The following is a 14,370-nucleotide window of genomic DNA, read 5'->3' as shown; positions in this document are numbered from 1 at the left end:
CAATAACACATGAATAACATACAATAACACCTGAATAACATGGGAGAACAGTCCTTTGTGTTACCTGTGTTATCGGGAATATTCTCTGTGGCGTGATTTCATTGGACTTCGCACGTAACTCTACGTGCGGAGTACTGATGGTAATAGCCATCTCTTTCATCTATTTTTTTAAAATTCTCACCCAAAGATCTAAATTGAAAATAAAACTCCAAACCATATTTTTCATATTTACCAAATTCTAAGGAAACAACACATTTTCATTATAGAATAATTACCAATAATAAAAAGGATTAAACTAAAAATTCACAAAAAAGCCAAATGGGCGAAAGAAGAATATGAATGCTAACAACACAAGTCTGCAGTGCTGAACTGAAACAGCTGATCCATTTCCTCAGATTCAATCTAAACAGCAGATTTTACAAATTAATTTTTCTTCGTTTCAGAAAGAAGAAATCCCCTTCCCTTTTCTCCACAACAACTGTTATAACAATCACCCCCTTCCACTCCACATCAAGGCTCCATTAATCTCTCCCATCGAAGCTCTGCCGCATCAGTTTCAGGCTGAAAAAATGGAAGAAATCCCAAAAGAAAGGATAAAGAAACTGAACTCAATTCAACCCTCCATTTGCTACATTACAATCAAAGCCGGCGTTCGATTGGGTCGAAGAAGCCTCGAAGCCACGGCCATTGGCCTTTGTGGAGGACGGTTGATGTTCGTCGGCGGTCGTGTTACCGGCAGGAGAAAAGATGACGGTGATTTTGTCGGAATGGGTGTGCTGTTCTTGCCGCAAAGCTTCGATTTGATGAAGAGCGGGCGAGTCGCCTCGGCAGTATCGGTGCCACATATTCCGATACAAGGACTCCAACTTCTTGGTGAAATTTGAACCGTCACAGAGGGGAGACTTGAGCATGAGTTCGCGGAGCGATATTCTCAGCTCAGACAGGGAGGCGACGTTTGATGCGAGCTTCACTGCCATGCGGACGTACTCGTCTTCCGTTTTCGCAACTAGATGTGCTAATCCTGCAGTTAGCAGTTAAGTCAGGGGGTTTGGTTATTTGTTGTGCTATGAATGGAACAAACAGATGCAACAGTGGAGAAGAACAGGTCATATAATTCAGCATAACTTGCATATGAATTGATTGAGCATAAAAGCTTGTGATGGGAAAGACGAAGTGGGGTTTGTTTGGGTAAAGCTTTCTCAATGTTTTATTTTAGGGGCATTTACATTTATATCACCCAATTCTTATGCATTGACATATCCAACACCTTCATATCACAAAAAAAAAGGCAGTTTACATACATAGCACCCGAAACATTGCTATTTACAAATCTAGCAACCACTTTCATCCATTTTTTCAAGTTCTCACTCAAATACCAAATTTTCAATGATTTGATCGTGGCACATGTAAATAGTTCGGTGGTTCAAAAATCTCACCTAGATGCCCAGCTTTGTAAATGACAATGCTTCGGGTGCTTTGTAAGTAATTATCCCCACAAAAAAAAAAGAACTTTTAATTTTTTAAAAGTGATATATCTTTTCATGCATAGGTACGGTAGTATGTAAGTAGAAAATTGAAGTTTAGGTGTCGGATATGTGAATACATGAGAATTAAGTGGTGTGTATGTAAATCTTCATTTATTATAAGTAAAAACATAAAACAAAAATAAACAAAAATAAAGTAAAAGTGATCCCAAAGAGCCATCAAGTTTTCCACAAAAATTGAAGTTTCACTTACCAACATTGCTAAGAAGGCTGACACCAACATTATGAGCATGTACAGATCCAGCCAAAGTGACACAGGGAACACCCATGTACAAAGATTCGCAGGTAGTCGTTGTCCCCGCATAAGGAAATGTATCTAAGCTGCAGAGGATGGAAAACAATGATACAGCTGATCTGACAATGGGTTTTAAAAGACAGGATTGAACAGAAAAAGAAGGGGCATTTACATGCATGGCACCTAAATCTGTATTTACATATCTAACTTCTAAACTTTGTTTTTTTACATTTATACCACATAAAAATTACCACAATTTTAACTATTAAAATATCAAATACACATTTTTATGCACAGGTAAGATGGCATAAATTTGAAAATTGAAGTTTAGGTGTTACATGTGTAAATACATAGGAATTGTGCGGCATGTATGTAAATCTTTCAAAAAATAATAATGAACACTTTTGTGAAGTTTAAAATATGCAGATGGCTACTCCATACAGCATAGCGCACAATTTTACTCATCATATGAAGCTGATGATCCACAAATTAGACCTAAATGTAACAGTAATGAAAATGAAGACAAATATGGGTATAATTTTTTTTTAAAAAAGAGAATGACTAATACAAATTACCACATTGGATACGCATTAAAATAATATCATCGTAGGTTAGGATGAAAGAAAAAAAAGAAAATTTACATACATACCGCACAGTTCTTATGTATTTACAATCTAACACTTAAAAAGTTTGATGCTTGCATTTATAGCATTTTAATATTAAAAACCTATGCACAAAAATTGATAATGAATGATTTGCATGGTAGATATGTAAATACAATAGGATGGCATGGTATGTATGTAAATGCCCATAGAAGACAAAAAAGATGCACAGATATTGAAGAAAGAGAAAGGGGGTCATTGGTAATGTTAAGATGCAAAACAAATGTAAAAAAAAAGTGAAGTAGGAGATGTTGAGCTTCATGGAAATGGATGGCGAAGTAAGAAGAAAGGCTACCTTAGGATCTAATTGAGACTGAATGTATTAAATCCAAACTTTACAAATCTCCCCTGGCATGTACTTGGCAGCTTGAAATCGTATATGGCATCATATATGATGTGTTTTTGTCCAATATAAGAGTTGGAAACGGCTGAGACATGGACATATATGCAAAAACTTTTGTGGGGATGATGATCACAATGTCAAATATGTTGGGTTTAATTAATGATACATCAATATGTCCATATCTTAAATTGCTATTTTGAAGATTATTTACTCCCTTTTAGGTATTAGCAATTTGTATGGATAAAGCAAAATTGATATTTAATCGAGGTTCTTAAAAAATTTGCACAAGAAAATTAAAAGTACAATTATTGAAAAAGAAAGGGTATAGGCTGAATGAAAATTATGGATATAGGCTGAAAGAAAATAAGGCAAGAGGAGAGAATAAAGAAATATTCTAAGAAGTTTTTCACATAATTCTTCTTTTATTAAGGGGGCAGGATACCTATGAGGGCATTAACAGAATATTTTCTTAATTTTACTATTCTCATCTTCAATTTGATTCGGGATAGCTTATGAACGCCATAGTTTTTCTCTGTCAATCTGCTCCTCCAACTTTTCATATAAGAGAGTAGGGGTGTAAACGAGCCGAACACGAGCAAGCCATGCTCAGCTCGTTTTCGGCTCGTTTATATTTCGAGCTCAAAAAGTGTGTTCGTGTTCCGCTCGTTTATATTTCGAGCTCAAAAAGTGTGTTTGTGTTCAGCTCGTTTGCTTAAAGAGCCGAACACGAGTTGTTTACGAACAAAGAGTCTTTTTAACAACCCTATTCATATAGTCATAAGACATAAACAATAAGGGTTTGAGCAAGATTTAAAAATTATTATTTATATTAAAACATCATTTGAATCAATATTTTAATTGATTATAAATCTTTGTAGCCTTGTAGTCAATTAGATTTTTTTAAAATACTACTTATATATATATATAAACTTGAAGAGTAGCATTTCGAGCCAAAACGAGCCGAACACGAACGAACACATCTTAGTTCGTGTTCAACTCGTTAACTTATCGAACAAAATTAATGAGCCGAACACGAGCTTCTTAACGAGTCGAACAAGAACTGTTCGCGAACAACGAGCCTTTTTGACAGCCATATAAGAGAGGATTCAACTAGGAGAAATAAGTTGAAGAGAAGTTCAGAAGATTCTAGAAAGGAAAGACGACGGAGATGTCCCTTTAATGCAGAGGCAAAGTAGAAGCTGCCTTCAACAATATCATCAAATTTAAGATAATTAAAAATTGCTTCAGACTTCTAGGAATTTATTTTATGGTTTATGATTACTTTGATACAAGGAAATAAAAATTTTGCTGAATGAAAAATCCGTATTCATGATATATATAATTGAAATTTATGAAAAAATTCACAAAGAACTAAACCGCTTAGTTGTTTTAATTCCAAAGTAGCAGTTCACGACTTTCATCCGGTCATTTGTTTGTGGATGCGCTGCAAAACTGAGCTAGAACTTTAATACCCAGCTTACTCCATGGAATCTTCTAGAGATATCTTAGACTCCTCATATCTGTCTAAAGCGATGATTGTGGGCTCCGAAAATTCACGTCGTAAACTCTGTCATTGAGAGGGCTTTATAGATGATATTATTGGTCAAATTTTCACAATGTAGATTGACTTGCAGATAAGATACTACCCAGAGATTTCACCATAATTTTTGGAGGACTTTCAAATTTGAGGTTTGAGGTTTTCCATAGGTTCAAGCCCCTATAGATAATTTGCAGTTCAACGCTCTCATCTGGTCATCTGATTGTGGATGTGTTGCTAAACTGAGTTGGAACTTTAATACCCAACTTACTCCATGGAATCTTCTAGAGATATCTTAGACTCCTCTTCTCTTTCTAAAGTGATGATTGTGGGCTCCATAAATTCGTGTAGATCAAGCATTGAGAGGGCTTTATATATGATATTCTAGGTTAAATTTTCATAATCAGATTGACTCGTAGATAAGATGCTACCCACAGATTTCACTCTCTTTTTATGAGGACTTTCAGATCTACGGTTTGAGGTTTTCCATACATGCAGACCACTATAGATAATCCCCCCCCCCCAACAACATGAGAGCACTTTTGATTGAGACTGATCATTAAGCATAGAATTTTCATTATATAGTTGCAACAAACTTAAAAGGCTTATTCTATAAAATTTTATTCCCTTGAGATTAAAACAAATTGTGGCAAAAATGAGGATCAAAATCTCATGGTTCCATTGTTTAGGATCGTCGTGGTCTCGATCTATTTACCAGAGGAGGTAGTCGACCAAACTTGATTGAAGAATTTTTGCTAACAACCATAGGCTGCGTCGTCTAAAGAACTCTTGTAGATCTTGGGTGGAATTTTATGAAAGGGGCAAGTTTAAGCAACATTGGTTATCAAAAGGCCTTGTGACAATCGAATATACTCTTATGTTTCACAACTCAAACGATTAAAAAACCATTGAAGAAGATACGGGTCATGGTCATGACCGTAATATAATGGTGTAATTTGGCTAGAACCACCAGATTAGAGAGATATGGTAACAACAACTACTTTTGTAGAGTCTCTTAGTCAAACCACTTGAACAGAGGACTCAAGCCATGTCCTTACTGGCGTAAAATTTCTTTGAGAGTGAATATAACAATACACTCAAAATGACAATCATTTTTTTTTTGTAACCTGAAGTCAATCAAAACTTTATCACCTTCATCAAATGAGATTTGCTTTGTTACTTTCAAAATTTGCTTCAAGTCTTTCGGCAATTTAATTTAAGCTAAAAGATGCTTTGCTTTGTTACTTTGAAAATTTGACTTGAAAATATTATTTGAAAAGTTAAACCATTTGGTTGAAATCTTCAACACGGGCATAATCGAGGAATTTTGGAATTTGAAACATTTAGGTTTGAAATTCATTTGAAATCTGACAATTGAATATTCATAAAATGTTAGTTTTGTCAACTTCAATCCTTGTGAGGAGTTGAACCTTAACCGGCCTTCCTTTTCGAGAATATCCCAACATAAGGGCCAGTGCATCTCTTCAATTGGTACTTGTGGATGTCTTTTTTTCCCTTTTTCATACATACGATGGTTGGCCGCTGCTAGGATCCCTTCATTAGCTCTCTACTCCTTAGTTGTCGGATCTAGTAGTAGGTCTACCCGAAGACCGATTTCTTGAGTTTTTTTTCTCTTGGCCGCTGGAAAACCTTTCGATCTGGAGGATCAAACTACGTGAGTTAGACTAGCAAATTTTTATATTTGTTATTAAAACATTATTAAAAATACTAGACTCATCAACTTTGGTTCTTAAGAAGAGGATGATCGGACTAGCTGAGTGTGACTTACACCCCTGCACAATAGACAAATGCAGACTGATTGGGAGTATACGTAGTTTAATTACCTTGGATTTGATTTTTTTTTTTAACATGAGGGGTCTCAACTTTAAAGTAATTATAGATATTCTTCTAAAAAATGTGCACGTTAATCAAAGCAAGAACTATTTGAGTAAACATTTAGCTTTAACCCACTCAACATTCTCAGACCATTTAAGTTGAGGCATTTAGTTGATTTAGTGGAGAATGAGTTGGTTTTTAAACTTGATTATAAGTTAGCTCACACATTATTCTCAAATCTTGTTATTTAAAGTTTAACATTCAGATCGAAGCACATTTGAGTGAGATTTTACATATTTGACTAATTTCAATAATTTCATAGGCTTTAAGCAACAAGTATGATTTTTTAAAATACAAATTTGATATGAAATTTATATAAAGAGGCACATCCAAGATTTTGAATGTGTGTATAATTGACTCATTTTATAAGCATCTTAAAAATCTTAAACTCGAGAGCATTACCTTTTTATTCATGTAAGTCTTAAAAGCACACGCATAGATTCGAAAATATTGCTTGACTTAAGAAATAACCTTAAAGTTTGTATACCAAAAATCATTTAGAATTTAAAATATTTGCAGAAATATTGTGATTTTGTATTACAAAATATTTTGTATTACAAAATTTCATTTCATTTTTTTTTTTTTTTGGTCCAAAAAAGAAATCGCCTTCTATTTGCTAGCAAGTAACATTGTGAATTCGGTTGTGAAAATACATATTAAGTTTTTATTTTAGGACTTAAAAATATGACTTTTATTTCTTAAGCTTAGCCTCAATTATGTAAAGTTATTTTGCATGTGCAAATATTCCATGATTTGGCCAAAAAAACAAATGATTCAAGCCTAAGAGCTAAAACTTGAATTATTTTCCAACTTCAAAAGGCCCAAATTTAAATGAATTGTTAAGCATGAGGGCCTAAGTTTTAAAAGTTTCAAGTCTGAGTGAGTAAGTTTTAAAAGCCCAAATTTACATTAATTTTTAAGCTTGAAAGCCTAAGTTTGAAAAGCCCAAATTTGGATCAATTTTCAAGCCTAAGAGCCTAAGTTTAAAAAAGCCCGCATTTGAATCAATGTTCAAATTTAAGAGACTAAGTTTGAAAAAGATCAAATTTATGAGTTGGCACCTCTCAATCCCGATAACACAATCGCATAACTCATCGACCTAGGGAAATGCAGGATTCTACAATACCATGGAAATGTGGTACTAACACCGGCATCAATAAGGGCTTGTTCAATTTTAAATCTACCGCAAATCGTTGAACAAGCCAAAACTTCTAATTGAGCCCTTTAAGGAAAGGGGAAGCTGTTCGCAATGTGCAGAAACATTAATTAGCGATAAGAAAAACCAATGCATGATAATTCATTCTTCGATATTAATTTCACTCTTGAAAGGTCCTTGCATGCTTCTTAATTGTTTTCTATGGTAAGCCTAAATTGCATGCATAATAGTTCAGATGTATTTTACTTTCTGTAAGTTAAAATGGCGTTATTTTTTATGTGATATGATGGATTTGTGTGGTATAGATGTTAAAAAATGATGCTTAGGCGTTAGATATGTAAATACATATGATATGGACGGCATGTACGTAAATGCCCATTAAAAAATGACAATAACTCCCATCCTTCCATGCATGACAGTAAACACTCGCTGTGAACAGAATGCCAAAGCCAGAAAAGAATAACGAAAATTACCTGATATCCATTAGTGAATATGCTTGCATGTGGTCATGATTTAGAAGAATTAAAGGTAAGAGGTCTACACGCAAAGGCTCAACACCTAGTTGCTCCAGTATTGAGAGGAACCTCTGCCTGATACTATCACAGCAAAATGGCTTACACTTCACAATCAACCTTGAGTTTGGGACCGCACATAATATCTTTGCCCAAACTCTTAATACTTTGGGTGTTATCTGTAAAATGATTGAGTTAATAAGTTAAAAATGATATAAATACGAGGGGAGCCACAGTTGAGATCAGCACCTTCGCTAAATTATTAAAGCTCCCAAATGTAATAAAACCATTTACAAGAGCAGGGGTAGGGGATACAACGCCAGCTTCAGGGGAAGGCATATAGCAAAGAAAGCATTCGGATAGCCGAACCAATTCTTCAACTTGCCTGTCAAACAGTATAATTATCACAATCATGAGGAAATCAGGCAGGAAATTGAAACAAGATTATTTCTAAATTACAAACTCACTTCTGACGGGTATTGGGTGGATCTGCAAATGAGTCTGAAATTCTATAATCAATGGAAGGTAAACCAGACGTATTTGGATATCCAATCCAAGTTACCTAGAGTGGTGATTTTTAGTGCAAAAAAAGGGGACAAAAGGCTTAATAAAGTAGCTGGATAGATAAAAATAGAAAGTGCTACAGAGAAAAAACTATAGAGCAAAGTTAACCAGCTAGTAATACTCAAAAAAATCTGTGCCAAACAGAGTTTAAACTCGTATTGAACTCAACAAAATTGAATGTAAAATAAAAATTTGCCCCAAATCAAAGAGAAAAGACAATGATAATCATATTTGGTGCACCATGGTTATAGGTTATATAATGGAATAAATGCAAAACTGTGACAAATAATGCAGCATGCAGCCCTAAAAAAAACCAACGGATAAGATCAAGGTCAGGCTGTCCAAGGAAAAACCAATAACATACGAGGTAGAAAAATAGACAATCTACCAAAGCAGCTAACGATAAAAATAGTAAACAAACTTCCGAATCATCACCATTCTAGAAACTGAAACCTCAACACCTTTATACAAAGAATGCCCGCTCTAGGATAAATGTGTTAAGATATATCAACAACATTCCTCTAGAAATTTCTGAGGGATTAAACTTTGGGGGGGACTCGATAATTGGCATCGTCGTATTCAAAAAATAAGAAAAAATAATAATTTGTTATAATGGTGAAATCCAACTACCACGGGGAGCTTATTTGGGGCTCCCGCGAGTAAACACTTTGCATGGTAATGTTATTTAAGTTGAAATACAATAAAAAAATAGGAATATTTACAAACATTCTAATCAATTACTATATATTTACAAATGTAACACCAAAATTTTAATTTTTAGATATATGCCACTTTACCAGTAGAAGAAAAAATGTTTCACTTTTAAAAGTCAAAATAGTGGTATTTTTAATGTGATATAAAAGATTTGAGTGATATAAATATAAAAAATTGAAGTTTAGATGTTAGATATGTAAATACATAGGAATTAGGTAAGATGTATGTAAATGGTCCTAAAAAATATCATTGTTCACTTCATGTCCATTAGAGGGGATTCCGCTAATAAATAAATAAAAATCACTGAAATTTGAAGTGCCCATAAGAAAATCATATAAAGATTAAATAAAATATTAAAAAAAATCCTCCACTAGACCAATTTCTTGGTGCAAATAAAGAAAACAAAAAGCACAGAAAATCCATAAAACATTAATGGAGAAAAGCGCAAGTAAAATGCATTTGTTCTGGAAATGAATGCATAACATAATAGAGCTTAAAAAGACTACCTGAACAGGAGCAGGCCTACAAGCCAATGTTCCTAACTTGTTGTTTGCAGTATGGCCAGTGAGCTCGACAAGTATGTCAACCTTATCCTCTCTAACCATGTGTGCAACCTTTTTTTCATCAATACCATATATATCTCTCCATAGGCCACCTTTTTTAAGTACTTTTTCCTTGAATTTGAATGTTTTTGCATCTGCCTACAAGGATTTTCAAAAAGAAACAGAACAATAGAACAGTTGAAGCACCGCAAAAATAACATTTTGATTTTACCAAATTAAACAACGAATTGTATGGGAAAATTACAGGTTACAGAAAAATGTTATCGATATATTTTTCATGCATGTCAAGTCTTGGCACTTCTAAGTTTGATAATTAGCAAGGACAATCTTGAAATATTTTCTAGGATAGAGTTTTGAGTCATTAACAGCACCAAATGTTTTTCATATTTGATTTTTATTTTTTTTTTATGGTTCTTAATTAGTTGGTTTCTAAAACAAGGAATAAGTGTCTTCCCTACAAACAAAACTAGTAAATGATAACTAATTTTTTTTTTAGATGAGTCCATTTTAGGCAGACTTTTCAATGTATTATTAAATTTAATCCCTCAACACCTCAAACTCGTCCAGCAGTCAACTTTCCTGTTTCAATGGAAAGAAATTAGATAAGAGTAGGTTTTCATGAGGGTATTTTAGAATTTTTTGAATCAACCTCACTAATTAAAATTAACACAATTTAATGAGATTGAACCAAAAAAGTATAGAATGCTGTCATGAAAAGCTTCCATCCACGAATTGTCATGGTATGATCAAGTAGATGGTTTCCATGATGAAGTAGATGGAATGATCAAATCGATTTAAATTGATGAGTCGAGAAACTAAATTGAATACTGTTAGAAGTTATATTAGAAAATAATTTATTCCTGTGAGTAAGTTATGAGGAATAAATTATTTCCTTAGATTAGGAGTTATTTCATTTCCTATTTTATATTTACTTGGATTATGAATTATTTTTTTTCCTATTTTAAGCTTTCCTATTTAATGTATTTCTCTTATCTCCTAATAATTAATATGAATTGATTATTGAAGATATTAGATGATATATCTTTCCTTTCATACTAATTCCTTTTTATTATCTTTCCTATTCTAAGATTCATATAAGGCTTATTTATATCCGCTCTCATATCAATGAAAAAATCGTTTTATTATACATTATTCTGAATTTCAACATGGTATCAGAGCCAAATTTCCTACCCTAGTCGTCGGTCCTCCCTCCAGAGCTGTCGAGCTCCCTTCTTGCCATCCTACCTACAAGAAATGAGGGACACTCTCTCCCTACCAAACGCCAGGGGTTTCGTTCTTTTATATAAAAAAGCAGCCCTCGCTCACCTTGATCTTGTTTTTCTCTTTCTACGTTTGTTGGATCTATAGATGATTGTCGGCTTAAGCTCTGGTGATGAGGAGCTGATCACGTAATAGCCTAAATCTAGCTTATTCTCAATAAGAATCTAGTTGTTTACTGCGTCCAAAATCGGCGGATCCAACCGAACCTAAGAAGCGGCGGTTCCTTGTATAGCTTCTGCTATCCTGACAAGCCAGAATGAGTCTTATTTGGGAGAGCGGATTGCTTATATGAAGAACCTAGGCTTTATAGCAGCCAGAAAGTCTCCTCTCCCGCACCCTTTCAACATAATCATCTTTGGCAACCCGAGCCCTTAAGTTAAATTGAAATCCTAGTTTTAGAAGCTGGAAATGCTCATCTGCGTACGATACCAAATCAACAGCTGTTTGAGCGAGCTATGACTTCCACTCTAAAGGCTGCAATGGATTTCAAGAATCTTCTTTCTGACATTATGAAGGAGTGCTTGCAGAACTTGGTGAGGCTAATGAAGCACAAGGGAGGTATGTGGTTTAATTCCCCACTAGATGTGCAGGAGATGGGATTACATGATTACCGACTGATCATTAAGTATCCCATAGACGTTGGGACACTGAGATCCAGGCTTTAAAAATGGCTTCTATAAGACAACATTAGATTTTGCCGAGGACATTAGACTGACCTTTAAGAATGCTCTCATTTATAAAGCAAAAGCTCATGAGGTGCATAAATTGGCAGCACTGCTCTTCCGTCAGTTCAAGGAACAAACTCCTTGGTTTGCTTGCAAAATGACTTTAAAAATAATATTACTAAGGCGAGACTAAATGTATCGATGAATGGAAACCCAACAGCAGATCTACATGCCCCTTTTCGTCGTTTTCTTCCATGCTGGCAAAAGTTTTTTCTAGCAACAGGCTTTCCTCTGAAGCTATTCCTACATCAAGCCCTCCTCCAGAATCCTTCCTGCAGTAGACCCTCTGAAACTTTTCTGCAGCACCATCATCCAGAGCTTTTCCTGTAACAAGTCCACCGAAAATCTTCATGGAGCTGACCCTCTTATGGAGTCTTTCTATGCATCAAACCCTCCTATACTTTTTTCTTGCATCAAGCTATCCTCATAAGTTTTTTTTGTATCGAACCCTTCTCCATGACTTTTTGTCCTATTGGTTGTCTACAGCATTACTTGTAGAAGTCTGTCATCTACCTACAGACACTATAAAAATTGTAGTTAAAGACAACCGCAATCAACTAGAAGTCAGTTTTTTCTTACAAGTTGTCTACTTTCCTACAAACTCTCTAATAACATAACCTATGGGAGTCATCTGTCAACCTACAGACACTGCAAGAACCGCAGTAAAAAACAATCGTAGTTATCTACTTCCTTGTAAACTTCCTTATAGCATTACCTGCATGAATCTCTGCTTACCTACAGACACTGCAAGAACTGCAGTCAACGACGACAACAGTTATTTACGTCCCAGCAAACTCACTTGCAGCATTACCTGTATGAGTTTTTCGCCTACTTACAAACACCGCGGGAATTGCAGTCAAATACAACTACAATACGGGGTGAAGACTTCAAGTTTTACTTCATGTGATCTCCGTCGCCCATTGTTTGATGTTTTTAAATCCAAGTTGAGCATGACTTTCAAACATGTTTCAACTTGAGGGAAAGTGTTAAAAGTTATATTATGAAATATTTATTCTCACGAGAAGTTATGAGGAATAAATTATTTCCTTAGATTAGCAGTTATTTTTTTTCTTGTCATGATTTTTTTCGACAAATTTTACGCTGGTTGTCGACTACCTAACGCAACCATCCACATTTCACATCCGGGCTTGGGACCGGCAATGGTTGTCAACTACCTAATGTTAAAAAAATATATTTTTAATGATCTTTATAATATATTAGATACTAAGGAGGGTGAAAAATATATATATAAACTAGTCAAACAAAGAAAAGAAAAGTAAAAAACTTAACTCAAGTAAAGTATATTAAAGATAAAAATCAAAAAGTGTTTTTCCTAGAAAAAGATATTCAACATAAGTGGGTGAGTTATTTTGATAAACTTTTTAATGAAGTTTCTGAAAATATGATCGACCTTAGTGATCTTAATATCGTGAATAATAATAAAACGTTTCATTTTTACCGTCGCATTACTAAAAAAGAAGTTGGGGAGGTTTTAAAGAAAACCAAGGGTGGAAAGTTTGTAGATTTGGAAAAGTATCATGGTCCCCATTTTTAAGAATAAAGGAGATGCACAAGACTTTGCAAATTATAGAAGAACTAAGTTGATCTGTCGTACTTTAAAATTATGGGAGAGGGTAATTGAACATAGGTTAAGATGTATTACAATAGTTTCTCATAATCAAATTGGATTTATCTCGAGCATGTCTACTATGGAAGCTATACATTCATTGAGAGGATTGAAGGAGAGATTCCGAGATAATAAGGAGGATATAGATATGATTTTTATTAATTTAGAAAATGCTTATGATAAGGTTCCAAGAGATATTCTTAGGAGAGTTCTTGAGAAGAAAGGTGTTGATATGACTAATATTCAAGTCATTAAAGATACGTATACTAGAGTAGTTACTTGTGTTCAAACTGAAGAAGGATTGACCAAATATTATCCTATTTATGTTGCATTACATCAGGGATCGACTTTAAGCCCATATCTTTTGCTTTAGTTATGGATGGTCTTACTGGACAACTACAGAAAGATGTACATTGGTGTACACTTTTTGCCGATGATATCCTTCTTGTGGATAAGACGAGGGAAAAAGCCCAGAAAAAACTTGAATTATGGAGGTCTACATTGGAGTCTAAAGACCTTTATTTAAGTAGAACTAAAACAGAATACAAGGAATGTAATTTTAGTAGTAGTAGTTCTAGTAACATAAGTGTGATTTTGGGTGATCAAATTATTAAAAGGAGTGAACGATTTAGATATCTTGGGTCTGTTGTTCAAAGCGATGGTGATATAGATGGGGGTGTTAATAGTAGAATTCAAGTTGGTTAGTTGAAGTGGAAGAATGTTTCGGGACTTTTGTGTGATAGAAAAGTACCACTTAGACTTAAAGGAAAATTTTATAAGACGATGGTGAGGCCTGCATGGCGTTGAATGTTGGCCTTTAAAAGAGAAGCATAATAATAAGTTAAGTGTTGTCGATATAACAATAATTAGGTGGATGAGCGGCTTTACACTTAGAGACAAAATGCGAAATGAATTTATCGGGATAGGGTTAGTGTAGCTCCTGTGACAAACAAAATTAGAGAAAGTCGTCTTTAGATGGTTTGGTCACATGTTTGGTCACATTAAACATCA

General features: G+C 34.4%; 1 protein-coding gene across 1 annotated transcript in view; it reads right to left on the bottom strand.

Annotated features, from left to right (window-relative positions):
- Nucleotides 1-299: 299 nt before the first annotated feature.
- LOC110022437 (probable UDP-N-acetylglucosamine--peptide N-acetylglucosaminyltransferase SPINDLY) overlaps nucleotides 300-14,370 on the bottom strand; it is a 53,304-nt gene continuing 39,233 nt past the window's right edge. The window contains exons 14-19 of the mRNA XM_020721381.1: nucleotides 9,670-9,864; nucleotides 8,353-8,447; nucleotides 8,135-8,270; nucleotides 7,847-8,064; nucleotides 1,738-1,865; nucleotides 300-1,021 (exon numbers count right to left, since the gene is read on the bottom strand). Coding sequence (XP_020577040.1) covers nucleotides 609-1,021; nucleotides 1,738-1,865; nucleotides 7,847-8,064; nucleotides 8,135-8,270; nucleotides 8,353-8,447; nucleotides 9,670-9,864 — 1,185 coding nt within the window. The 3' untranslated portion in view covers nucleotides 300-608. The remainder of the gene's footprint in view (nucleotides 1,022-1,737; nucleotides 1,866-7,846; nucleotides 8,065-8,134; nucleotides 8,271-8,352; nucleotides 8,448-9,669; nucleotides 9,865-14,370) is intronic.

Source organism: Phalaenopsis equestris, unplaced genomic scaffold, assembly GCF_001263595.1.
Source record: "Phalaenopsis equestris unplaced genomic scaffold, ASM126359v1 Scaffold000191, whole genome shotgun sequence".
NCBI lineage: Eukaryota > Viridiplantae > Streptophyta > Magnoliopsida > Asparagales > Orchidaceae > Phalaenopsis > Phalaenopsis equestris.
Note: the sequence above shows the minus strand (reverse complement) of the source record. Positions and strands in the feature narration are given on the sequence as shown.